At 54.5% G+C, this 25,879-nt stretch overlaps 3 protein-coding genes across 7 annotated transcripts in view; 2 read left to right on the forward strand and 1 right to left on the reverse strand.

Moving 5' to 3' along the window:
• Window positions 1–307: 307 nt before the first annotated feature.
• Window positions 308–9,664, forward strand: DVL2 (dishevelled segment polarity protein 2; the record flags this gene model as incomplete). The annotated part of the gene is made up of 15 exons (XM_080713104.1): window positions 308–507; window positions 3,758–3,827; window positions 4,076–4,221; window positions 4,352–4,461; window positions 4,558–4,693; window positions 4,806–4,896; window positions 5,230–5,299; window positions 5,373–5,512; window positions 5,597–5,673; window positions 7,046–7,113; window positions 7,985–8,113; window positions 8,203–8,334; window positions 8,458–8,637; window positions 8,871–9,089; window positions 9,216–9,664. The coding sequence occupies exons 1-15, from the start codon at window positions 314–316 to the stop codon at window positions 9,662–9,664; spliced, it is 2,211 nt and encodes a 736-aa protein (XP_080569230.1). The 5' UTR covers window positions 308–313.
• Window positions 9,665–10,484: 820 nt separating this feature from the next.
• On the reverse strand, window positions 10,485–15,802 carry ACADVL (acyl-CoA dehydrogenase very long chain; the record flags this gene model as incomplete). The annotated part of the gene is made up of 20 exons (XM_080713956.1): window positions 10,485–10,625; window positions 10,699–10,774; window positions 10,856–10,928; window positions 11,006–11,078; window positions 11,170–11,242; window positions 11,325–11,422; window positions 11,499–11,600; window positions 11,689–11,751; window positions 11,835–11,921; window positions 12,334–12,438; window positions 12,671–12,869; window positions 13,175–13,300; window positions 13,396–13,525; window positions 13,767–13,911; window positions 14,334–14,468; window positions 14,943–15,007; window positions 15,100–15,172; window positions 15,257–15,322; window positions 15,590–15,665; window positions 15,741–15,802. The coding sequence occupies 20 exons, from the start codon at window positions 15,800–15,802 to the stop codon at window positions 10,485–10,487; spliced, it is 1,968 nt and encodes a 655-aa protein (XP_080570082.1).
• Window positions 15,803–16,942: 1,140 nt separating this feature from the next.
• Window positions 16,943–25,879, forward strand: part of DLG4 (discs large MAGUK scaffold protein 4) — a gene marked incomplete at both ends in the record, with an annotated part of 28,721 nt that continues 19,784 nt past the window's right edge. For 2 of the 5 annotated variants that reach the window (XM_080713087.1, XM_080713089.1), the window contains 3 exons: window positions 16,943–16,961; window positions 17,139–17,237; window positions 17,513–17,553. In XM_080713087.1, coding sequence (XP_080569213.1) covers window positions 16,943–16,961; window positions 17,139–17,237; window positions 17,513–17,553 — 159 coding nt within the window. Of the gene's footprint in view, window positions 16,962–17,138; window positions 17,238–17,512; window positions 17,554–18,635; window positions 18,666–23,394; window positions 23,449–25,879 lie in introns of those variants that run through there. The other 3 variants (XM_080713088.1, XM_080713091.1, XM_080713090.1) reach the window with 2 other exon arrangements.

The following is a 25,879-nucleotide window of genomic DNA, read 5'->3' on the forward strand; positions in this document are numbered from 1 at the left end:
GCGGTCACGTGACCGGGAGCGGCTCACGTGACGACGGCGGGGTGGGCGGGCGCGGTCACGTGGCGTGGGGAGAGGTGGGCGGGGCCTGGGTGCTGGCGGCGGCGCGCGGCCGTGGCGGCTCCGGGTGGCTCCTCGAGCCCGGCCCGGCCCCCTTCCCCGCGGCCTCCCGCCGTCCCGCGCCTCGCTCCCTCTGCTCGGCCCGGGCGCCGCGCGGGTCCCGTTCGCGCTCGCGCGGGCCCCGGTGTGCGCAGGCGCGGCGGGAGCTCAGCCCGGCCGGGTGGGCGGCGGAGCCCGGGAGCGCGCGGGCGAGACCATGGCGGGCAGCGGCGCGGGGGGCGGTGGTGTCGGCGAGACGAAGGTGATTTACCACCTGGATGAGGAGGAGACTCCCTACCTGGTGAAGATCCCGGTTCCCGCCGAGCGCATCACCCTCGGCGATTTCAAGAGCGTTCTGCAGCGACCCGCGGGCGCCAAGTACTTTTTCAAGTCTATGGATCAGGATTTCGGGTGAGCGCGAGGCCTAGACCGGGAAGAACAGAGGCTGTGCTAGAGGGGATTGGACGATCCCGAAGGGCTTAGATCTATTCTGCCCTACTCTGGGATTTTCTGGCCCACAGTGGAGCAGATTCTGCTGTGCTGGGGTAGATTGGCTATCCTGGACGAACAAGGTTATGCTTGGGCAGAGGCTCACAGAGCTAGCTCCTGGAGGACAGGCTGGGCTCTATTAAACCAAATTAGAGAAGATTAGGCTACACTGGTTTGTTTGGGGATAGTCTGGACTGGACTGAAGTACACTGATCAACCTTGTCGTAATCTGATGTAGTTTAGGTTATGCCATGGCAATTTGGAATCTTCTGCCCCATATTAGGACCGACAGAATTGCTTGGGGGACATTCCAGTCTGTACTAATGCAAAGAGGGCTCTACTGGGATGCTCTTGGGGCCAGACATGATTTTATCGGGTCACTCAATACAAGATGTTGGGGACTATGCTAGCTAGTACAGACAACTGTATTGAGCTACTGTAGTCAGTACTGGTGCAGACAGCTGCTTGTGGGGACATCGTATGTTACATCAGAATTGAATGGGTTATCTTGGGGGTAGTGTGGGACATTCTGGGCTGTCTTGGGCTAGATTGGAACTGTAAGTGATGTGGAGTAAACCCTTTTGTGTTTATAGCCTTTGGGACTGACCTCTCTGGGTTCTTAACCTGAGAGTGTTTGAAGGTAGGTGGGATCTGATTGGGATACCCCGAGCTGGTGGGGCCTGGGTAGACAAAGGTGATTTCCTCCCTGTCTGGTGAAGATCTCCATGGTGGCCTAGTATATCATCCTTGGCCAGGAGAACTGAACAAACTGGACTCTACCTAGGAGGATTGTTCAACATTGGGAGAGTGATACTATCTTGGGTGTCATCTTGGATTTAAATCAAAGTTGTTGTCGGGCGTGGTGGCGCACGCTTGTAATCCCCGCGCTTGGGAGGCGGAGACAGGAGGATCGCGCAGGTTCGCCAGCCGCGCGCTGGTGTAAGAGACCTTGTTTCAAAAATATAAAATAGGTCTGGGAGTGTAGCCCGGAGATAGAAGGGCTTCCAGGATCCCCAGTACCACCAAAAAAAAATAAATAAAAAAATTTAAAAAATAAAAGTTTTTCTGTATGCCAGCAGTATAATTGTGGCCAATTTATTTAACTTTTGGACCTCGATTTTCTCATCTGTGAAATACTTGTGCTGTATGGCACACAGTACATTCTTGGTGAGTGGTAATTTTTGTTATTAGTATTGAGAGTAGTCCGTCAATTGATTAGGTTGTGGTGATACAGAAATACTTGGCTTGGTCAGGTGTGGTGACCCATGCCTGTAATCACAGTACATAGGAGGCTGAGACAGGAGGATCACAAATTTGAGACCAGTCTTAGCAATTTAGTAAGACCCTCAGCAACTTAGACTCAGCTTCAAAATTTAAAAATAAGCTTGTCGTGGTGGTACACACTTGTAATTCCAGTAACTGGGAATTTCCAGTAACAGGAAGATTTCAGATTTAAGGGCAGCTTCAGCTACTTAGTGGGGCACTTAGCAAGACGGTTTCCAGTAAAAAGCAAAATAGGTCTGGGGATGTAGCCCAGAGGCCACTAGGTTCCATCCCTAGTACCATACAAACATAACATAAAAATAAACCTGGTATAGTAGTGCATACCTGTAATCTTAGTTCTTGGGAGGCTGAGACAGGAGGATGGCAGGTTCTTGTTCAGCCTCAGCAACTTGGCAAGGCCCTCCCCAACTTAAACCATCTAATAGGGTTCAGGGTGTATCTCAGAGGTAGAATGTTCCTGGGCTTCAGTCCCCAATATCCCCCGATATACACACATATAAGTAAAATAAATTAATAAAAAGTGTAAGGGGAGTAGCTCAGGGGTAAAATGTCCTTGAGTTCAATCTTTAAACCTCCCCCCTCAAAAAAGAGAAACACTTGTCTTGAAGTAGAGTGAGTTATGCTGAGGTTGGGCTATACCGGGGAGAATACTGTGTTATGCTGAGTGCATTGGTAGTGACTGGACTGTGTTGTTACTTGATAGCCAGTGGATTAAGTCAGCATATAGCGAGGTTTCCAGAACATGTTAGGCCAAAGGGTTAATCAGACAAAATGATCTAATTTGAGGGTGAGGATGTACAGGTGTGAGTGAGTGCAAGAGGCTCATTGTTCACATTTATTCATTTAGTCAACAGATACTTGTTTTTGCCTACTAAGTGTCAGAGGTGCTGCTGTGTGCCCAGAACAGAGTGGCTATTAATGGTGTGACGTTGGTTGAGAAGGGGCAAGGCCAGTCTACCTCAAGGAAGCTGAGGGAGAGGTGATCCTCCGGGCCCCATTGTGGGATCTGGCAGGCTGAGCAGATTGCTTAGTGCAGATTATTTTTTATTTTTTTGCGGGTCTGGGGATGGAACCCAGGGGCATTTGACCTCCGAGCTACACCCCCTGCCCTGTTTTTTATTCTTTATTTTGAAACAGGGTCTCACTAAGTTGCAGAGGGACTCACTAAGTAGCTGAGGCTGGCCAAGAACCCAGATCCTCCGGTCTCAGCCTCCCAAATGCTGGGATTACAAGTGTGCACCACCACACCTGGCTCTAATGGGTGTTTTTACCCAGACAAAGAACACACATTTGGATAGCTCTGTATGTGAATTAGAGAACACTAAAGGGAAGAGTAGAGACCGGATGAGCAAAGCCTTTTTTGGGCATGTGTGTAAAGTACAGGGATGGGATTGGGGAGATCTAGAGGTTTGGCAGCTGCGGAGGCACAGTGAATGGCCTTTGAAATTGGACCCACCCAGTACTTGGGAGGCTGAGACAGGAGGATGCAGGTTCACAACCAGCCTCAGCCACTTAGTGAGGCCCTCTGCGACTCAGTGAGACCCTGTTTCAAAATAAAGAATAAAAAATCTGGCTAGGGGTGTAGCTTGGAGGTAGAATGCCCCTGGTTTCCATCCCCACTACCACAAAAAAATATATATATAAAAGAAAGAAAAAGAAATGGGACCCAGAGGTTTGACTTGGTCTCAAGAAAGTCTTTGGAGCAGCACTGTGCTTTTGAAGAGCTGGGGAGACAAGGCAAAGTAAGGAAAGGAGCCTGGAGATTCTTGAGCAGAGGACTTGGACAGGTAGGAGCGAGTCACTGTCTTCACTCTGGATAGAGAAGGGGAGAAGCTAAGGAACGAGGGAGGCCAGTCCAGTGTTGCTGACCTGTCGTGTCTCCCGGCAGGGTGGTGAAGGAGGAAATTTCAGATGACAATGCCCGCCTCCCCTGCTTCAACGGACGGGTGGTATCCTGGGTAAGGACACTTGTTCTCAACCATCCGGCCTCGGTGTGCTTCTGTAGCCCGCCCCCCGTCCTGCTGCTGCCCACTGTGGCTCCTTGCCCTCCTGCCAACTCGAGCCAATGTCAGCTTCCAGAGCCTCGCATACTGGCGACCCCTCTTTGGGGCTTTCCGTAGGGCCTCCGTCCTCTGATCCTTTCCGTAGTCCCTGCTTACACTCCACCTCCCAACGGAGCCCTGCTTTCCCATTTGCCCTCTTGTAGCTGGTGTCATCAGATAACCCCCAGCCCGAGATGGTGCCCCCAGCCCACGAGGCTCGGACAGAACTGGCGCCTCCACCCCCACCATTACCCCCTTTGCCACCGGAGAGGACCAGCGGCATTGGGGACTCTAGGCCTCCGTCCTTCCAGTGAGTCCTCTGCGTTCTTTTGAGGCCAGGGGAGGGAGGTGAGAGGGAGCCAGGCCCTTTGGGAAGGGAGGCTGAGAATTTGGAGCTGTGTTCTCCTGACATGGATTGGAAACCATCTCTGCCCGTGTAGCCCGAATGTGTCTAGCAGTCATGAGAATCTGGAGCCTGAAACAGAGACTGAGTCGGTCGTGTCACTGAGGCGGGAGCGACCTCGAAGGAGAGACAGCAGTGAGCACGGCGGTGAGGGGCAGCCTGGGTAGAGCGGGGGCTGGGGGCGGCCCGAGCCAGTGAGGGCGGGGCAGGAGGCCTGCTGCTGAGGCTGTTGTTCATACGCAGCTGGGGGCCACCGGCCCGGAGGGCCCTCGAGGCTGGAGCGCCACCTCGCTGGGTACGAGAGTTCCTCCACCCTCATGACCAGTGAGCTGGAGAGTACCAGCCTGGGGGACTCGGACGAGGACGACACCATGAGCAGGTATGGGTGCCCAGCTCTCTGTCCAGGGCTCGCACGCCCTCCCAGTCAGTCCTTGGTTTCTCTTGGTCCCATGACCACTTGGGTCGACAAGTGCGCTGCTTCTCCTCGGCAGGTTCAGCAGCTCCACCGAGCAGAGCAACGCCTCCCGCCTCCTGAAGCGCCACCGCCGGCGGAGGAAACAGCGGCCGCCTCGCATGGAAAGGGTAAGGCAGGCCGGGCGTGGTGGCACGCGCTTGTAATCCCTGTGCTTGGGAGGCGGGGACAGGAGGATCGCGCAGGTTTGAAGCCAGTCACGCTGGCTTCAGAGACCCTGTTTGCAAATAAAAAAGTATAAAATAGGTCTGGGAGTGTAGCCCGGAGGTAGAAGGGTTTCCAGGAGCCCCAGTACCACCACCAAAAAAAAAAAATGAAAGGGTAAAGCAGTTCTCATGGGACTCACGGGCCTGGGTTTAGGCGGTGCCAGGACACACAAGCGCAGGGCTTGTCTCAGGGTTGCTGAAGGGCAGCCCAACTCCTTCCCCTCCTTCCACCACCAGACCTCATCCTTCAGCAGCGTCACAGATTCCACCATGTCTCTCAACATCATCACGGTCACGCTCAACATGGGTACGGAGGGGTCTGCCTGGAGGTAGGGGGACCCTGCAGCTGGGGCTCCCCCTCATGAGGACTCCTTCCACAGAGAAGTACAACTTCTTGGGCATCTCCATCGTGGGCCAAAGCAACGAGCGGGGTGACGGAGGCATCTACATCGGCTCCATCATGAAGGGGGGGGCCGTGGCGGCCGACGGGCGCATCGAGCCGGGGGACATGCTTTTGCAGGTGGGCCGGGATCTGCGGCCGAGTTCACGGGCGTGCGCCCCTCAGCCTTTCTTCTGTCTGGGACCCACTTGCCTTTGCTCCTAGGTGAACGACATGAACTTCGAGGACATGAGCAACGATGATGCTGTGCGGGTCCTGAGGGACATCGTGCACACGCCGGGGTGAGCCTCTGAGCTGGTTTCAGATTCTGGCTTCCTCTTTTTGTTCTGTGATTTTAAAAAGTAGTGAGATGTAAAGCCGGAGTTGGTGGCGCATTCTGTAAATGCCAGCATTCAGGAGGCTGAGACTGAAGAATCACGGTTCATGGATAGCCTTAGCTATATAGAAAGTTCCAGACTGGAGGATCACGGTTCATGGATAGCCTTAGCTATATAGAAAGTTCCTCTGCAACTTAGTGAGACCCTGTTTCAAAATAAAGAATAAAAAATAGGGCAGGGGGTGTAGCTCTGAGGTCGAATGCCCCTGGGTTCCATCTCTAGACCTGCAAAAAAAAAAAAAGAAAAAAAGAAAAGGTAGTGAGATGTAGCTGGGTGGTGGGACATGCCTGTAATTCCAGGATTGCAGGTTCAAGACCAGCCTCAGGAACTTAGCAAGGCTCTCAGCAATCTGGTGAGACCGTTTTAAAACAAAACAAACAACAACAACAAAAAAAAGGGCTGGAGTTATAGCTTGGACATAGAATGCCTCTGATTTAATCTCCAGTACCATAAAGTATGTATAACAAAAATACATAACATAAATTGGGCATGGTGGCACATACCTGTTCCAGGACAATCTCAGCAATGTAGCAAGACTCAGCAACCTAGCAAGAACCTGTTTCAAAACAAAAATTGAAAAAGGGCTCAGTGTGTGGCTTGGGCTCTAATCCCCAGTACCAAAAAAAACTTAGTCACCCTAGAACAACAACCTGTGTCATCAGCACCTGCATCATGAAACAGAAGGTGGCCACTGTCTCAGAGCGCCATCCTGAGGGTCCCTTCCCCACCTGACCTCATCACTCACTTCCCAGGAGTGCATGCTCTCTTCTTTGTTCAAGAAAACCTTTCCTTCAGTAGATACATTTCCACCATGCATGAGTCCTGAGCAACACAGTCCCATGTTCCCTGTTTCGTGCTTCCTGTGAATGGAATTATGCAGGGTGCAGTTCCCTGTTTCACTCATCAACCTGTTCTTAAGTCACCCATGAGCCAGGCGAGGTGGCGCACCCTGTTTGTAATCCCAGTACTTGGGAGGCTGAGACAGGAGGTTCCTAGGTTTTCAGCCAGCCTCAGCAACTTGTAGTGAGACCCTGTGTTCAAATAAAATCTAAAATAGGGCTGGAGGAGTAGCTCAGAGGTAGAATGCCCCTGAATTCAATCCTTAATAACATCAACAAAAAAATCACCCATGTCGGTAAGTCATTCTGTTGTGGAGTCTTCTCCGGCCCAGCTGTGTATGTGTTCCTTTGTTTTTCTGAGTCTCTTCATCCATTTCTGTCAGCCTTCCTGAGGCCTCTTCCTCCTCCCCCCTTGACTAGTCTTCTCTTGTTCACAGCCCCATCGTGCTGACAGTGGCCAAGTGTTGGGATCCCTCTCCTCAGGCCTACTTCACCCTTCCCCGGAGTGAGTGACACTCAGGCAGGAGCTGGGAGCCAGGGGAGCTGGGGCTGGGCCTCTCGGCTGTTGGGGAATGGGCTGGGGAGGCAAGAAAAGATGTGGAGGTCCGAGCCGGGCCTGGTGGTACACACTTGTAATCCCAGCACATGGGAGGCTGAGACAGGCAGTCTGCGGCCTGCCTCAGCTACCTCGGCCCTCTACAACTTAGTGAGACCTTGTTTCAAAATAAAGAATAAGAAATAGGGCTAGGGGTATAGCTTGAAGGTAGAATGCCCCTAGGTTCCATTTCTGGTACTGCAAACAAACAAACAAAAAAAGACCAGGTGGAAGGTGGGCATGGTGACATACACTTGTAATCCAAGTACTTGGGAAGCTGAGACAGGAGGATCACAGGTTTGAGGTCAGCCTCAGCAACTTAGCAAGACCCTATGTCAAAATAAGAACTAGCCAGGCGTGGTGGCGCACGCTTGTAATCCCAGTACTTGGGAGGCTGACACAGGAGGATCTCAGTTCATGGCCAGCCTCAGCTACTTAGTGAGGCCCTCTGCAACTTAGTGAGACCCTGTTTCAAAATAAAGAATAAAAAATTAGGCTAGGGGTGTATCTGGTAGAATGCCCCTGGGTTCAATCTCCAGCACCTCATAAAATAAAGAATTAAAAATAGGGCTGGGGGTATAGCTCAGAAGCAGAATGCCCTTGGCTTCCAACCCCAGTGCCGACAAAAAAGAAAACTTAAAAGGGCTGGAGGTGTAGCTTAGAGATAGAATAGCCCTGAGCTCAATCCCCAGTACCAAAAAGCTGTGGAACAGGAGTCAGAAGGACAGGGCTGGGTTCTTGGATTGAGACACGAGTCCCTTGGTGGCATTCTTTGTTCCAGATGAGCCCATCCAGCCGATCGACCCTGCTGCCTGGGTGTCTCACTCCGCTGCGCTGACCGGCACCTTCCCTGCCTACCCAGGCTCCTCGTCCATGAGCACCATTACATCCGGCTCCTCTCTACCTGATGGTGAGCCCAGCCAAGCCCCTGGAAGGTTGGCCCATGGTCAGTCAGGCCCTGTGCAAGTGGACCCTGACCCCATTCCCTGTCTCCATCAGGCTGTGAGGGCCGGGGTCTGTCCATCCATATGGACATGGCGTCTGTGACCAAGGCTATGGCAGCTCCAGAGTCTGGGCTGGAAGTTCGGGACCGCATGTGGCTCAAGATCACCATCCCGAACGCCTTCTTGGGTACCGCCGGGCCGTGCAGGTGGTGTGGGAGGGGAGGAGGTGGCCGGAGCCGGGAGTGGGCCAGGCCAGGGTGAGGGCAGGAGCTGGGAGGACCTGAGGCCTTTCTCCACTGTGGGTGGACAGGCTCGGATGTGGTCGACTGGCTGTACCATCACGTGGAGGGCTTTCCTGAGCGACGGGAGGCCCGGAAGTATGCCAGTGGGCTGCTGAAGGCGGGCCTCATCCGCCACACAGTCAACAAGATCACCTTCTCCGAGCAGTGCTACTACGTCTTTGGAGACCTCAGTGGTGGCTGTGAGAGTTGTAAGTCCCTTCCCAGACCTGAGAACATTGTGGTCTGCCTCTCCAACCTGGACCTGGCCCAGAAACTGGCCAGAGTCACCCTGGGCAGTCAAGCATACGTGCCCTGTGCTCCGTCTCATACTGGCTGTGGGTGGGGTTGGCATCTGTTTAGGTTTTGAACAAGCCATGGACTAGGTTTATGGAGCCTGGCCTCATAAAGCAGTGACTTCTTGCTGTCTTTCCTTGTGTTTTAGACCTCGTCAACCTGTCTCTGAATGACAATGATGGCTCCAGTGGGGCTTCAGACCAGGACACCCTGGCTCCTCTGCCTGGAGCCACCCCCTGGCCCCTGCTGCCCACCTTCTCCTACCAGTACCCAGCCCCGCACCCTTACAGTCCGCAGCCCCCACCCTACCATGAGCTCTCATCCTACACCTATGGTGGGGGCAGCGCCAGCAGCCAACACAGTGAGGGTAAGTCGCCCCAGATGGCAGTCCAGCCGAAGCTGTGGTGGAGGGGAGCCCCGGAAGAAGGCAGAAGTGGGACTGGGGAAGTCAGAGGACCTGGGCTGAACCTTGCTTCCTGTCCCCTCCCCACAGGGAGCCGGAGCAGCGGCTCAACAAGAAGCGATGGGGGGGCCGGGCGCACGGGGAGGCCTGAGGAGCGGGCCCCCGAGTCCAAGTCCGGCAGTGGCAGTGAGTCCGAGCCCTCCAGTCGAGGGGGCAGCCTCCGGCGGGGTGGGGAACCTGGTGGAACCAGTGATGGGGGTCCACCCCCATCCAGGGGCTCTACAGGGGGTGCTCCCAATCTCCGAGCCCACCCAGGGCTCCATCCCTATGGACCTCCCCCTGGCATGGCTCTCCCTTACAACCCCATGATGGTGGTCATGATGCCCCCACCCCCGCCGCCTGTGCCTCCAGCAGTGCAGCCCCCAGGGGCCCCTCCAGTCAGAGACCTGGGCTCTGTGCCCCCAGAACTGACAGCCAGCCGCCAAAGCTTCCACATGGCCATGGGCAACCCCAGTGAGTTTTTTGTAGATGTTATGTAGAGCCCACTCTGGACTCTACACAGACCTCGGCCCGTCCAGCATTGGCGTGATGCCTGGTGCCCGTTCTCTGGCTGGGTGTCTTTCAGTCACATCTTACTGCTCCTGTCGGTGCCTGGGCTCAGCCTGGCGGCTGCTGCCCACCATATTATTGCCACTGTGACTCTCACCAGCAGTGCCTGGTCCTCCCCCTTCCCTCAGGGGTAGAAAAGGGACCTTTGGTTATTTTTAGCTTTATTTTTTTTTATATAAGCCTTTTTTGGGGTTAATAGACTTTCTTACATTTTGGGGTTTTTTTAAATAGATATTTCCTCTTTTGTATGGAGTCCTCGGCTCCTGGGCCCCTTTTCACCCCAGAATGTGACCTCTTCTTCCAGGCACCCAGTCAGTGCTGCCCTCTGCAGGTGGGGGTAGTTAGTGGTACTCTGGGAGGGGGAAGGGGACTGGGTACCCTAGACAGCAGTCCAGGGAAGCTGGGGTATTTGGTATTTGGGGCCCATGTACCTGCCTTTGTTACTCTATTTATTTTAGTCACTTGTATAAAACGCCAAATAAAGGATTAGAGGCAAACTCCCCCACCTCTGGCTCCTTTCTTCTGGGAGGGAGGCAGGCAGCAGAGGAAAAGAACTAAGGTACAGCAGCAAAGGCTGACTTGTTAGAAACTTTATTATTTGTGAGGCAGTTAAGTGCTTTGGAGATCAGGCACAGTTCTGGGACCATAAGGCCCCTACAAGGGCAAACCAGGGCCCCCAGAAGGGGGGCCTAAGCTTTGGCTTGAAGGAAGGCACGTAACGTAACCAGGCCCAGCCATGGCTGAGAGTATTCAGACGCCAAGCGGATTGTTGGTGACCACACCACCCCGTTCCACCATGGCTTTGGAGATGCTTTTGAAGTTCCGGAAGAGATCCTGTTGCTGGGGGTCAGACTGCAGAGCGGTCATGTTCTCCCGGACCCGAGCTGCAGCCTGCGCAGAGGGAAGGAGGGGTCAGGCCTGTGTGTCCTAGACTCCACCCACACCAGAGAGCCCGGGGGCTCACCTCAATACACCAGCAGTCACAGAGCATCTTCTCGTGCTGGGCTGCAGGGTGGCCCTCACTCAGGGATCTTGAGGCCCTGGTGGGAAGCAGGAGAAGATGACGGGCTGAAACCCCAGCCCAGCCCACCTATGGCTCAGCCTCCTCCCTGCCTCCTCACCTGGAGAGGACCACCACCATGGCATAGAGGTCAATGGCCCCGTCTGCCAGGCGCTGCAGCAGAAACTGCTCATCTGTCAGGTAGATGATGGGGGGTTAGAGTCTGAGGATGGGAGGGGACAGCGAGGGGGGAGGGCCAGAGCTCACTCACTGACGATCCCCTTCTTATGTTTTATCAGCTTGGCCTCCACCACTGTGGCGAACTGCTCCAGAGCCTGCACTGCCTGGAGAGATGTGGAGGGTGGCGGGGCTCTGAGTGGCTGTCCTCCATCAGCCCTTGCCCCAGGCTTTGCCCTGCAGGCCCTGACCACTCACCAGCTCACCGCTCCGATTCAACTCTGGGTGGACAACTCCACTGAGACTCAGGCCACTGCCAATCCCTGCCCGCCTGGGAGGACAAGGAAGGATACCTGACTGGTTAGTTGCCAGGCGCCAGCCTGCCCTCCCCTGGCCACAGCCCCTGAACTTACCGCCTCAGCTGTTTGCCTGCCTCTCCTAGTAGGAGGCCAACATTCTCAAAAGGGTTTTTTAAGGCATTGCCAAGCCCAGAGAGTTCCTTTCCTTTGTCCTGTGGGGGAGGAGGATCCAAGAGTCAGGACTCCCTGTCCTCCCCATTTCCTCTCCCCCATTCTCCACCTTCTTACCATACAGCCCTGCAGAGCCACAAACAGCCTGAGAATATCGTTCGTCCCCTCAAAGATGCGGAAGATGCGAATATCTCGGAGTACACGCTCCACCCCAGGCTCCTGGGACAGGGAAGAGGCAGCTTAAGCCTGTGCTGAGGTGCGACCGCCCACTCTGCCTGGCTGCCCCTTGCAGAGGGCTGCCACATACCTTCATGAAGCCCATGCCCCCCATGATCTGGATGCACTCATCTGTCACCTTCCAGGCTGCCTCCTAGAGATACGGAACTAGATGAGATTGTTTTGGAGCTGAGCTCCCAAACTAGACTCTCCCTCCCATCATGCCTGGGTCCTCACCGAGCCAAAGATTTTGCTGATGGCCGCCTCTATCTGGAAGTCTTTGGCTCCCTGGTCCATGTTGGCACTCAGCATGTAAGCCATGGACTGAGGTGGCATAGTTGGGACATGGGAAGGAAAATTGAGAAGGTCTGCATCAGACTCTACCTCAACACCCGAATCAGAAGACCAGGTCTGACCTAGCCTCCCATGGCCCTTCTTCACCTGATAACTCTGGTCAGGTCAAGAACATCTAAATATTTGGTCCTCTGAGCTGGTGCCTTGGGAGCTTCCATGCATTGGACTAATTGAAAGGGGTGGAAGTAAGGGCAAAATTAACTTGTGGTACCTCTGGAAGCACTTCAGCAGTGAAGCATCGCTCTCCCTCTTCAGGAGCTGACTGGCTATGCCTCCCCGCATCCCCTAGGGCATTGGTGTAAAGCTGGAGACCCACTGCCCCAGGTGCTGCTGGGGGTTGTAGTCTGAACCAACTGGGAAGAAAACCACAGGGAGTCCTTACCTCAGTCACGTACTGCAGCATAGCCATCCGGGCCAGCTTCTCCTGGATCAGCCCAAAGTTGTGAATTTTGTCCCCAAACTGGGTGCGATTGGTAGCATGATCCACCTGGAAGAAGGCACACACATCCCACTGCAGTTCTGTAGTCTTCCCAGGACTGGCTGGGCCTGGGCTGTAGGGATGGGCTTTGCCCACAACCATAAGTTCAGTCCATGCTGGATGGAGACCTAAACTAATAGGTCTGGAGCTGCTAGCAGGGGAGGGGTCTCTGGCGTAGGGAGTGCCTGCAAGGGAACAGGGACTCATTCCGGCTAGCTAGGGACCCAGACACAGTACTCACCGCCTTAGCAATGATGGCTTTCATGGTGCCTGCAAGGGTTGCAGCCATGCCAAACCTTCCGTTGTTGAGAATGTGAACAGCAACCTTGAAGCCGCCTCCCACCTCACCCAGCACATTCTCTGAGGGCACCTTCACTCCATCGAAGTACACCTCTGTTGTGTTTGAAGCTTTGATGCCCATCTTCTTCTCAGGGGGTCCACTGTGACAGGGCAGGAAAGTGCAGGTGTGAACAGGTTTCTACTGGGGGCAGGAACTGCGCCTGCCGGACTGCAAGAGGTACAGGCAACACTGCCAGTGCTCTGTGAGCTATGGAGGCCTGGCTGTGACCCGCTATCCTGTGTTGGACTGGGTTGCTGGAGCCAAAGCTTTGGGTGGGTTCCTCACACATGTCCCAAAGGAAATATGGTACCCACCTGCTTTTGGGTTTTGCTTGCCTCCAGGGTGACCTTGCTCTGGAGCCCGACAGTGCCTCCCCCCCACTTCATCCTCCCCAAATCCACTTACTGGGTAACACCTCCAAAGCTCCTCTCTACCACAAAGGCCGTGATCTTCTCTTTTACAGCCCCCGTGGTTGCATCTTTAACCGGTGTTTTGGCAAAGACTGTGAAAATCTCTGCTAGGCCCCCGTTACTGTGGAAGAATGAGGGGCAGCAGTCAGGGAGAGCCCACAGTGATGGGGCTTGGAATTGGGCTGAGGGGGTCAAGAGAGGAGAATTGAAGATTGCCTGATCCAAATCTTGCTTCCATTGAGGGTATAATATTTTCCACAGGGGCTAGGCACAGCTGAGGTTCGGATGGAAGCTGCATCTGACCCACTTGAGGGCTCGGTTAGACAGAAGGCGGCCAAATTCTCCCCTGGTAGGGAGAGAAGCCTTCTTTAGCAGGAATCTCAGCCCTCTTCCCCATTCCCGCCAGGTGTTTCCTCAGCGCCTCTGGCAGTATCTAGTTTCTTTGCATTTCCCCACCAGCACACTGATGCCTCCCAAGAACCTTCCCCCAAGTGATATGCCCTGTTTTGTAATCCTTTAAATGCTAAGTGGCCTAGTCTTTGTCAAGCTCAGGACACCCCAGTCCCTAAGCCTCATGGTTGCCTTACCAGTTGCCACTTTAGGGAGGTATTTTTCTTTCTGGGCCTTTGTGCCAAAGAGCAGGATGCCTTTGAAACCGATGCTTTGATGAGCCCCCAGGGTCACTCCCACGCCAAGGTCATGCATGCCCACAATCTCTGCCAAGCGAGCGTACTGGAAGGGAAGCAGGCATCTGGGGCTGTAACGGGCTACATGGGGACCTACCCTTAGTGTATAAGCAGTGGGGCTGGGACTGGCCTGAGCCGTCTCCACAGTGTGGAGGGGGGAAACAGGATTACAAAAAGTAGCAGGTGCTGCTCTGCCCTACATCTTGGTGGGAGGGAACCTATTATCTATTATCCTATCATGCCATACTGTCTTGTCTTATGGCCCCCAGACACTTGGGAACCAGTTTGAGTCCATGCCCCTAGGGGACTGCATGTAGACTGGGTTGGGGGTCGTGTACACAGCTGGAAGAGTCAGGCCCCTCAGATAGAGGTTTGAAAGAAACCTTGGCTTTAGGGGGTGAGGAAGGAGCCGAGTCAGCCAAGCTGCAGTGCGAGGCATACTGGAAGTAGTGAAGAGGCTCCCCTCACCTGTGTGTTGCAGAGGCCCACACCGCCTAGCTCACTGGGCACTTGCAGTCCAAAAGCCCCCAGCTCCTTGAGGCCCTGAAGAGAGGCGTCCTCCACCCGCTCCAGAGTGTCATTCTTGGCAGGATCATTCACTTCCTGGGAAAGACACAGGATCCCAAGTCCAGGGTTTTTTATTTCTTTTTTCATTTTTTTTTCCATTTGGGTACTGGGAATTGAACCCTGGGGGATTCTACTTCCAAGCCACACCTCCATCCCTATTTTTGGTTTTTAGTCTATTTGGAAGCTGGGTCTCAGGGCCTCACTAGCCAAGGCTGGCAGCGAACCTGCAGTTTTCCTGTCTCAGCCTCCCATGTACTAGAATTACGTGTGCCAGGATTCCCAGCCTGGCTCTTTTTTTTTTTTTTTTTTTTTTGCGGGTTTGGGGCTGGACCCAGGAGCATTTGACCTCCGAGCTACACCCCCTGCCCTATTTTTTATTCTTTACTGTCTGTGAACCGTGATCCTCTGGTTACAAGCGTGTGCCACCACGCCCCACTCTGGCTCCTTTTAAATTCCTTAATACCCTTGCCCAACTTCCATATCAAAGACTGAGTCCCACTTGTTCCTTACCTCAAAGAAGCGGGACACGGGCCCCACCAGCTCTTTCAGAAATTGTGTCTGCTCCTCGCTCAGCACTGGGGAGGTAGGGAGAGGAGTCACAGACTGGTCAGGTGATGCTGTCCAATCAGCCCTGTCCCCACCCAGTGCTAACTACCCCTTCCCTTACCAGACGGGTATGGGAACACCTGATCAGTGGTGAGCTGGCCTTTGAACATCCCCACAGCAAAGGACTTAGATGCCTGGGCAGGGAGAAAGGGGTCTGAGGAAACTTGTCTGGGTGGGTCTACCTCTGGCTTAGGTGTACAGGTCTCTGGCCCACTTACCGCCTTGGTCACTTTTTCCTTGGTTGAAGCATCAGAGGAGACAGAATCTGACTTATCCACAGCCGCCTGGGGAAAAGGTTGGTTAGCCAGGTGGAAGAAAGGCCTTCAGGTGAGCCAAGGAGGGTGCGGGAGAGCTGGCCGCGGGGTGGAGCGGGCCTAGTGCCTTTTCCCTAGTTTCACCCTAGGGCACCCTGGCCTGCCCTTTCCCCTACTTTTGGTGCCAAAGCTGCCAGCAGGTGACTGAAACGAGGAGGGAGACCCCTGCCGGCAGGATGGTGGGGGCCCAGGCGAAACCCCATTCACACACCCCCTCCCAAGGCCGCTGTCACTTACCTGAGCGGCCCCGCTGGCATAGGGTCGCCGGGCCGGGCCGGGCCGGGGCTGCCCCAGGAGCGCACTGGGCCGCGAGCTGTGGGGTGAGGTTGGTTCAGTCCTGACCCGGTCCCCAGGCCCGCTGTCTCCCTGTCCCTCCTGCCATACTCACCTTCGGCTCCCCAGCCTCAGCAGCTGCCGCCCTACGCTCGGGGTCACCCGAGCCGTCTGCATCTTTGAGCAGCTCGGGGTGCAGCTGCCTGGAGCGCTGACCTCGGTCTCACGTCCCGCCTGCCCAGGTCTGGATGCCCGGTCCCTGACTCATGCTCCACAATGCACCGCGCGAGTGCAGGGGGCGGAGCTTCCGGGCACCGAGGCATCCTGGGAGCTGTAGTTCCGGGGCCGAACGTGGGCCCCTGCATTCTGACTGACCTAGAGTTACCCACAGGCGTACCCCTATCTCCCCCAGTTCCTTCATTCCGCCTGTCCAAACTAGAATCTAGCTTTCTGAAGGAGTTATGGGATAGAATGGGTGGGAGAAAGAGGAGCGTACACAACAGCAGCCAGAAGGATGGAGGTAGACTGGGAGGAGGACTTCCCAGGTAGAGTTAGAAGGGAGAAGTGGGAAGAGCGATCTGTAAGGTAGATGCCAGAAGCAGAGGAGTGGAAAGCCGACTCTTTGGGGTTCCTTGTGAAACCTGACTCCACCAATACAGAAGGGAGTAACTGGTGGGCTGGTGGACCCAAGCTGGTGTTCGTCCAAGGGAAATTCTCCTGAGGCCTAGGAGATGTCATCAACTCTCAAAACACCTAGGAGTGCACAGTAGGGGAACCTCCTCACTTCCCTGAGTTCATTGCCTCTCTATAAAGGCCTCTGAGAGAGCCTCCTGACTCCATCAATCACTCTCTCTGCCCTGTTTATTTCAGAGGCCCTGTGCCCAGGCTAGACATCTAGGCAGATGGATTCTTCTCAGGCCTGAGGGGAACTGTAAGAATTCTTATGCTCCCAGTCCCACCCCAACTTCTCTGGCCTAAGAAGTCTCAAGAAATACCTACTCCTCTATCTGTAGTTCTCCTTGGGGTCTGGCAGAGGGGGAGTGAGCTGGGTTCCCTTCTTTTTGAGCTGCTGCAGCCCTCCATGGGGGATGCCCTCTTCCTGGCCCCTCAAGAAAGTGGACCTAAGTTTGGGGGAGGGACCAGGCTGTTTGGAGCCCCGTGGTGGTGTGGCCTGGGGGCACAGGGAAGGTGGGAGGGCAGAGGGCAGAGTCAGTTCAGAGACTGCCTGCTTTGCTTAGCAGCTAGAATGGGGTGGGGAGAAGGCAGCTCAAATCTAATCCCAGCGGATTAGGGAGATTAAAATGAGAGAAGAGAGACATGTCCCAGAGACCAAGAGGTGAAAAACAGGGTCCTTGTGGAAGGGAGCCTGGGAGCACAGGGGGGAACTGGCACTCTGAGATCTTTCCCCCTGGGCCTTCACATGGGGCCTGGGGTGAAAGAACTGAGGCTGGGGGAGCCCAGGTGACTGGGAGGCTCTTCCTGGTCTCAGTCCTCCCTCACTTGCCTTGGCCAGCTCCCAGGTCAGCCCTCTGGCTCCTAGCCCCCCCACTATTGCGGTGGGCACCCCCGCTCCTCACCGTGCTGCACAGTGATCTATTCCAGGCCTTGCTGGGTGAGTAGCCCCAATTTTCTGAGGGGCCACAATGGAAGGGGCTGGCCTGGGCCTGTGAGAGCAAGTACTGAACTTCGTCTGGGCTGGTTGGGAGTCTGGAGAGCACTTGGTCCTAAGTAGAGTCCTGTATAGGGTCATTCCCCAGCCATTCTCCATTAGCACCAACCAGCAGTGGCTGGAGGGGCTCCTTCATTCCCAGACAGACTGTGGAGGTGGCCAAGGTGGCCGGAGAGGCCTGGGGCAGGGGAAGGTAACTGAGCTCTGCTCCTGTGCAGACATCCTGGACTATTATGAGGCTTCCATCTCAGAGAGCCAGGTAAGGAGGTGGGGGTGGGCACCTGGCTTCCTGGGGAGCAGGCAGGGCTAGAGGGCTGAGCAGAATCTTGTTCATGTTAAATTGAAACCTGGGGGCCCTGGTGATAGAATCCTGGCCAGTGGCCCAGAGCCCCGGACACTGAGAAAGCACTTTCTGTTGTTGGTCCTTGTAGCCTTCCCCTTGCCCTTTTTCTTTACTGGCCCCAATTTCAGGCACTAAAAAGTCCAGGACATAATTACTTTTCAGGTTCCCTCCTGTGAATCCCCAGGGAGAACTAGGCCCCCAGGGATTCCCTCCTGCCAGCCCCTCCCTCACACCCTATCCCCTGCCGTGCCTTCCTCCAGGGTTTAAATAGCCATGGGTGCTCCCTGCCTAACTGTGGGTGCTTCCCGCTCCACGAAATGAAACCCATCCTCCCGTTCTTTGCTGTCATCCTTGGAGATCGGCCAGGTCTCCATGTTTGCCTTAGGGCCTCTCTGCTTCTGCTTCCATCTCCTTTCCCATTATCCGGGTTCCTGCCGGCACCGAAGGAGTTAACTCTGCCAAGGCACCCCCCCATTCTGGCTCCTAGCTCCCTCCCTCCCTCCCCCTGCTTCCTCTCTCCTCCTCTCTCCCCTTCCCTCCTCGGCTCCACGGCTCCCTCAGCCGCTGCCATCTCCGACCCCCCCACCCCACTCCCCCGCCACGGCCCCTAGCCCCTGGCCGTTTGGCAAGACCCCCCCCTGCCCCGGGGCTCCCCGAAATCCGGTTCCCCTCCCCCACCCCAGCTCATGCCCCAGCCCCCGAACCCCGGGGCTGCTAGCCCCCGGTGCCCCCGCCCCTCCTGAGAATCGGGGTGTGCTCCCCAAGCCCCCTCCCCTCCATTGGGGAGCCCCTTTTAGGGCCCCCTTCCTCTCCCTCCCACGCTCCCCTCCCCTTCCCTTCTCCAACCCCCTCCTTCCCCTCTCACCCCTCCCCCCATCCTGGCCCCCCCTGCAAAAGTGGGGTTCGGAGGGGGGAGGGGTGAGAACCCACCAAGGGGAGGAACGGAACTCCAATGAAGTCAGAGCCCCTCACCCGCCGCCGCGGCCAGGCCCCCCAACATGGACTGTCTCTGTATAGTGACAACCAAGGTAAGCATGGGGGGCATAAACTGGAAGGGGGACATGGATTTGTGGGGAGAGGTTGGACAGGCCTTATTTGGTGCTGAAGGCCATGGAATGAGAGCATCAGAAGTAAGATGGGTTTGGGGGCCATAATTTAGTTTTGGGGTTCACACCTGAGAAAATGCTGGATTTGGCCACAGGTGCCCCCTGGAGTGATCCCTTTGTACTTATGGAGAAATGGAAAATTTGGACTATTCGTTGGTTTTGGGGCCTGGTGGGTTTCGGGGTTCACTAGCGATGTTGAGGGCAACTTATTTCAGGAGAAGCCTGGCTCACATGCGAGTCCTGTTCTTGTATGTGGGCAGGTGGGCTGTGTGTGTGGGATTCTCCCCTCCTGAAGGAAAATCTGGCTTCCAGGTGCCTTGTCCAATTTGGGGGGTCTCTTGGCGTGAGGGTAAAGGTTAATGGTTGCTAGTGCCTGACTGGTCTGGGGGTGTCAGCTGGCAGGGAAGGGGTGGGCCTTCAGGCTATAGAACCAGCATCTCGTGGTAATTACGTTTGGGGTGCTCTATTTGAGGGGGTTGTTGATTTGGGGCTCCCTCCATATGAAGTGGTTAGAGTTGGGAGCTGTCAGAGGGCTGTGGGGCCTTACACAGAATCACCTGAGGGAATGAACCAGGTGAGGTTAGGATCTGGGGCACTCTCATGGCAGCTAGAGGGTTGCAGCAGCCGAGGTTGCCAGCTCCTGAGGAGGACGAAAGGACTGGGGGAAAGGGGATTTGAGGAGGGGACCTGGTGCAGGTGCAGCGTCTGAGGGCCGCCCAGGCAGGTGCCTAACATGCCCATCTCCTCCCACACTGCATCTAGCTAGCCCTGGTCAAGGAAGGGGAGAGGGCATGAAGGGGTCTGCCAAGCCTGACGCTGGACACCCAGGTGGGGGAGGACACCTGGGTGTAGGGGTCCCTGAGGACTTCTGACTGAGGTTACTGGGTGAAGAGCTAGTGGGGTGAAACGGCGTAGGAGGAAGGCAGGGCTGGCAGCGGTGGGGATCCCTATAAGGGTGTCCCTGTGTTTGGAGCCTGGGAAGGGCAGGCGGTCTTGGAGGGGGAGCTGGAGGGGGAGCGGGAGCAAGCTCCTGGAGGGGTGTAGAATACCTAGGTCTCTGCTGCCAGACTCTGGGACTGGGAAGCTGGATGCCTGGTGTGTGGAGGGAGGCTGGGGCGGGTGGCAGGCAGCTGGGGGCTGGGGGGTGGGACAGGAAGTGGGGGCCGGGGGAGGCGGGGTCCGGGTGAGTCACAGGCTGGGGAGGGGGTTATATTTAGTGGGAACTGCAGCTTCTTATGGGAGGGAGCTGAGGACACACATGTTCCCTGCCACAAACTCACACATGTGTGTACACATGCGTTGTGCACGTGTGGGCATGACTGGGAGAGGTTGAGAGCGAGGACCTTTGGGTCTCTCCTCTAGGGCTCCTTGCTTGCGCCCCGTTCTGTGGACTCTGGGCTTTCTCCCAAGTTGCTTCCTCCGCCATTCCCTGTGGTCTCAGTCGGTTTTTGTGCCTCAGTTTCTCTGGCCCAGTTTCTTCAATGTCTGTGTGATCCTGTGCTCCTCCTGTCTCCTTACATGAGGCCTGCTCCCTGGCTCTGGCTCTCTGGCTGCGGTCCCTGTGTATAGGTGTGTACAGAAAGCCTGGTGGATAGTGTGGTTCTGCTCCCAACACAGGAACACACTAAAGTGAGAACGGGAGGGTGCTTGTCTGCATTGGTAGCTATTCTGGGTGGGTGGGTGAGGGCTTAATTCATTCCCCCCTCCAGACTCCTACTTCTTTGATGGAGCCCAGGGTTGAGCATCCCCTGAGGGAAGGAAGCTTGCAGAGAGGGCCATGCATTTGGGCTTTTACTGAGGCATGGAGACCCAGGCTTGCCACATTCCTTGGCCGCAAAAACTTGTCAGCCTCGGGGTGGTGAGGACTCCAACTCCCATGAGGCCTTGAGGTACAAAATCCCTCAGTGTTAGAGTGTTGCTGCCCTTTAGGACTGTTGGGAGTTGTGGTTCATCTCTATCCAGGGCAGGGAGGGTAGCTCAGGAGAAACCAGCAGGGGGCACACGACTCCTGCCCCCCGAAAATGCTGGGTGGGGAGCGCTCAGGCTTTTTGGTTGTTGAACTCCCCAGCTCCGTCTGACGGCCTTCCATCTTTCATTGCCTATTTTTATAGGGTTCTGCCGCAGTGATTTAAGGAGCATTTATTGAACGCCTACTGTGTGCTAGGCCGTGTGCTTTGTGCAAACTTTGCTTTACAGCGATCACTTAGTCTCATTAGGTGCCTATATCTCTGCCAGTATCTCTCTGTCTCTTGAGCATCTCTTTCTCCCACTCCGCCCCCATCACTCCCCCTTTTCTCCGCGCTGCTGCCGCCGTTGCCATGGTAACCGGCGACGACTGAAGTTGCGTGGCGGACTTGAGGGCCGGGCGAGGGTGGCGGAGGGCGGAGCAGAACAAGTGGGGGTGGGGGTAAAGTGGGAATAAGACAGGGTATTTGGCTAGGGACTCGGAGGCGAAGTGGTTAAACCCTCTGGGTGGTCCTCATTGGGCAAAGTTAAGATGTCGGGGGCGGGGCAGAGTGGCCAACAGCCCCATTCATTGGCCGACAGGGGCGTGGCGGAAGGACAGTGTGGGCGAGGCCGGGGGAGCGAATGGGCGGGAAGAGGACAGAGGCGTGGTCTCTTGGAGTCTGGTGGGTGGGGTCTGGCTTACTCCAAAAGGGGAGGCAGGCAACAACCCTCGGAAAGGGGAGGGGCTGAATTACCTGACCGAATGAGGGCGGGGCTGACCTGGGAGGGGCGTGGCATGGTCCCCTGAGTCGAAAGGAGACAGAGCTTGAGGGGCCGTTGTCCACGTAACTGCGGGGTGCGGGGGTCTTAGGAGAATCCGGGGGTTGGAAGATCTGACGTCTCAATTTTCCTAAGATGGAGGCCTGTTCAGATTTCATCAGAGCACCCCTCCTACCTCAGCTCTGTGTTCCAGGGAGACGGTTGCTAGGCAACAGCAAAGTCCTTGATTGCTGTGTTGCCAAGCAACGGGGAAACGGAAAATGGAGGGAAAAAGAAAATGGGGGATGGGAGAGGGTCTTAATGGGCCATAGCGCCCACTGGTGGAGACGTAGGGCCTGTGCATTTTCTATTCTAGAAAGGAATTTTGAGTCCAGCCCCTTCCGCACTGGCTCCCTCTGAGGATCCAAATGTTCTATCCAGATAGGAAACTAGGACATTGGGGGTCATCTTGGGGGCGCATCTAACATATGACGATCGACGCAGGGGCGAGATTCTAGGAAAATTATTCTTTCTACCATGGGTGTGCATTTTATAGAAAGCAGATGGCCGATTTGAGGAGACCCCCTTATTGGATTTTGAGAGCTGGAAAAGTGGACGTTCAGTGGGAGAATATTTAGAAGTTTGTCTTTCAGGTTTAGTTGTTTGGGAGAAAATGGGAGGCTCTGAAGAGACCGAGGCCGTCTGTTTGAGGTGTTCTGCTTCCAGAAAGACTGGACTGTAATTTGTGGGTCATTGCAAATTGCAGTCCAGATCTCACTTTGGTGAATATCTTTTTGGACCTTGGGTGTAGGAAAAATACACACACACACACACACACACACACACACACACACATATATATATATATATATATATATGAACAATCTTTCAACAAAATTGGACTTCACATTCATAGAGGGGATGTTGAGATGTAGGGAGAGCAGCCAGAAAAGAGCAATTTAGGAATTTGGAGGGTAAAGAAAAGATAAATACCTTTAAGTAAGGGTTTGGAAATAAATTGAGGAAATTACAGTCGAATTTGGATGGTCTGCTTTAAGGTAGATTAAATATTCCCTGGTGTGGTATTGGGGACTGGTATATTAGAAAATCCTGATTAGATTCAGTGATTTGGACAAGGACTCTAAACATTAAATTTGAAGGCACCTTATTTGGATGTTTATATTACAGCAAGGGTAATATTTGCTGTTTTTCAAGGTTTCTCTTGGTGGAATGAGGGACAGATTGAGAAAGGAAGAATTTAAGGAATATATCAATTTAAGGGCACTACAAGGGTCTATGGTTCTTTAAACTCTTGAAGAAGCATTGTCTGGTTAGCCAGTGGGGCTGCACTGCAGGGGAGGACTGTGCCAGTTACAATAGCTGTCTTGGGATTTGAGGGGACGGCAGTTTGCAGTAACAATTTTGGGGCGGGGGCTAGTGGGAGAGGCATTTTAGATCCCTTAGGGGTTCTTGTAAGTGAAGAAGAAATTCTGGTTCCTTCCCTGTATCCTAGGAGTACAGTAACAATGAGGCATCCAGTGAGGTTTTGGAATGGTTAGGGGCCAGGCGATCTGGGGGTGGGGTGAGGATTTAGGTTAGAAAAGGGGTCCCTGAGAATCAGAGAGATAAACCAGCAAATTTTAGGATTGTCTGTATTTGTAGAGGGATCGGAATAGACATATACTGCGGAGGGCGAAGTCCAGAGAGAAACCGGGGACGAATAGAGCCAGGGAAGTTGGTGGCTTAGAGGGTCTCCCCTCACCCCTTCCTTCCTTTCCCATCGTGACGCTCTCCCGTACTGCGCAGGCGCAGTCCCCCCCCCTTCGGCCGCAGCCTCCAGTCGCCGCGGCCGCCGCAGCCCCCACCCCTCTGCCCCTCCCCCTCCCCCAACCCGGGACCCTCGCTCTCCCACCCGCCCCCTCCCCTCAGCCCCCTCCCCTTCTCCATGTCGGCTCGGAACAGATTCGCCTCCATGTGTCTCTGCGTGGTACGTGCCGCGGTACGGGATCCGGCCCCGCTCCCCTCTTTCTGGACCCCCCAAATATCAGGATGGGAGCTTCAAGTGCTGTCGCTGTTCATTCTGCTTGGCGCGGGGTCTTTGGGTTGCAACTTCTCGCGGACAGGCGCAGTGGGTTGCCCCTCTTAACCACTTTAACTCACACCCCTCTGTTTTGGGGGGCACAAGCCTTGGTTCCAGGTCATTCTTCGCAACTGGGGCTTTGGGGGGCAAGGGGAAATGAACAACGGCGACCCCTTCTGCGCCACCCGCCCAGGCCTTGACCTCTCTCAAGTTCTAATATGTGGGGATGCTGACTTGACCCAGTAGCAAATGAGCTGTCATTGGTCAGGGCCCTGAGTCCCAGTGGGTTAAGAGGGGGGTGGGGGGTCCTTCTTTCTGTCCCGCTTTAGTTGTCCTGTGATCTAGGACTGAGGAGTGTTGAAATGCCCACACCCTACTTTGCAGCTTCAGAATTGCCCTCCCCTCATTCCTCCAGACACCCCCCACTACATGTACATTAAAATTTTCCAGGGACTAAACATAGGCCTAGCTTCTTTCAGCCACGTTTTGGGACCTTTGGCTCTTCATTCTGTGTTCCCCATTTTCCTCACTGGGGGTTTCTATCCCCAAAAGCCTTTTCCTCAGTGTCAGAACCCCCCCCCAGAGGGTGGGGAAGGGAAAGCTGGCTGGGGTCTCACTGTGATAAGACCTTCCCTTCATTTCCTCTCTAGATTAAATGACAAAATTTCCCCCTTCACACCTTCACTTTTTGCGATGCATCCTGACATTTTCTCTATCAGGGTCAAGGATTTTCTCTGTAAAGTGTGTGTGTGTTGGGGGGGGGGTGAAGATAGACACACACTGGGCTCAAACCACTTCCCAGACTCCATAGCTTGGAGTTTCAAGCCTAGTTATCAAGCCTAGTTTCTGGCCCTAGTTTTCTTGCAGGAAGTTGGGGGCCTCTTGAAGAGAGAAGAGAGAGCTGCCTGCCTCCCTCCATGCTGGACTCTCCAGTGCTGGGGCCTTGTCCCTTAGCTTGAACATGGCTGAGGCCAACGACCACCTTCCACCACCTTCTCAGGATATGGAATGAACAATTTTTTTTTTTTTTCGGTACTGGGGATGGAACCCAGGGACATTCTATCTCCAGAGACACCCTGAGCCCTATTTTTTATTCTTTATTTTGAAACAGGGTCTCACTGAGTTGCAAAGGGCCTCACTAAGTAGCTGAGGCTGTCCTGGAACTGCGATTCTCCTGTCTCAGCCTCCGGAATGCTGGGATTACAAGTGTGTGCCACCACGCCCGGCTGGACAACTTCTTTTGGTTCTAGACTTGTTATCACAAGCAGCTCAGTCTTTGAGGATGGCTGTCTTGCTAGCCTCCTTCTTACTTTCTTTACCTTTTGTATTCCTGGAGTTCATGAGTCTGTGGTTCAGACTTGTTGAGCCCCCATTTTTGTTTTTTAAGGCCCTTTAAACATGTCAGGGTACTTTTTTTGGTAATAGGGATTGAATCTAGGGGAACTCTACTACTTAAACCCTCAACCCTTTTTATTTTTTATTTTGAGACTGAGTCTGCTAAGTTGCCCAGGCTGTCCTTGAACTTGTAATTTTCCTTTCTCAGCCTCCCAAGTACTAGGATTACTGGCCCTTGCCACTTAGCCTGGCCAGGGTAGTTCTTTCTTTTTTCTTTTTTCTTTTTTTTTGGGTATTAGGGATGGAACCCAGGGGCATTCTACCTCCAAGCTACACCCCCAGCCCTAGTTTTTATTCTTTCTTTTGAAACAGGGTCTCACTGAGTTGCACAGGGCCTCACTAAGTAGCTGAGGCTGTCAGCGAACCACGATCCTCCTGTCTCAGCCTCCCGAATGCTGGGATTACAAGCCTGTGCTACCGCGCCCGGCTTCAGGGTAGTTCTTAATTCTAGTTGCTCCTGTGTCCTGGGTGGAGAGTCTTCGTGTCAAGAGGACCAATTCCCCCCTCTTGTCCTCTCTCTTACTTTCTGTCTTCTGTCTTACTTTTCCTTTAGTTTACAGCAATATTGGGTTACATTCTCAGCTCTGGCTCATGATCATCAGAATTTTCAGTTTTAAACTTATCCCGGATACACTTCCTCCTATTAAGCTACGAAGGGAAGCTCTTAGATAAGTCAGCACTTATCCCTGATAAACTTCCTCCTGTTTGATCTTGCAACTATTGCCTTTCAGATGCTGGAGTACTCTCAGCTTCTCAGAGAAACTTTCCAGGGAAATTCTGCCTCTTTTTACCCATGTGCACTAGTGGGTGTGTTCTGTCTTCTTCTGTCCCTGAGGGATCCCTACATCTGGCACCCTACTCTCTCTTCCCTGAGCCTGGAGTCTGGGCTTGTCTGCTACTATGGGGTCAGCTCCCAAGGAGGGGCGCACAGGAGGGCAGAGGCAGATAGTGTGGA

This window comes from Muscardinus avellanarius (assembly GCF_963383645.1).
Source record: "Muscardinus avellanarius genome assembly, chromosome: 16".
Taxonomy (NCBI): Eukaryota; Metazoa; Chordata; class Mammalia; order Rodentia; family Gliridae; genus Muscardinus; species Muscardinus avellanarius.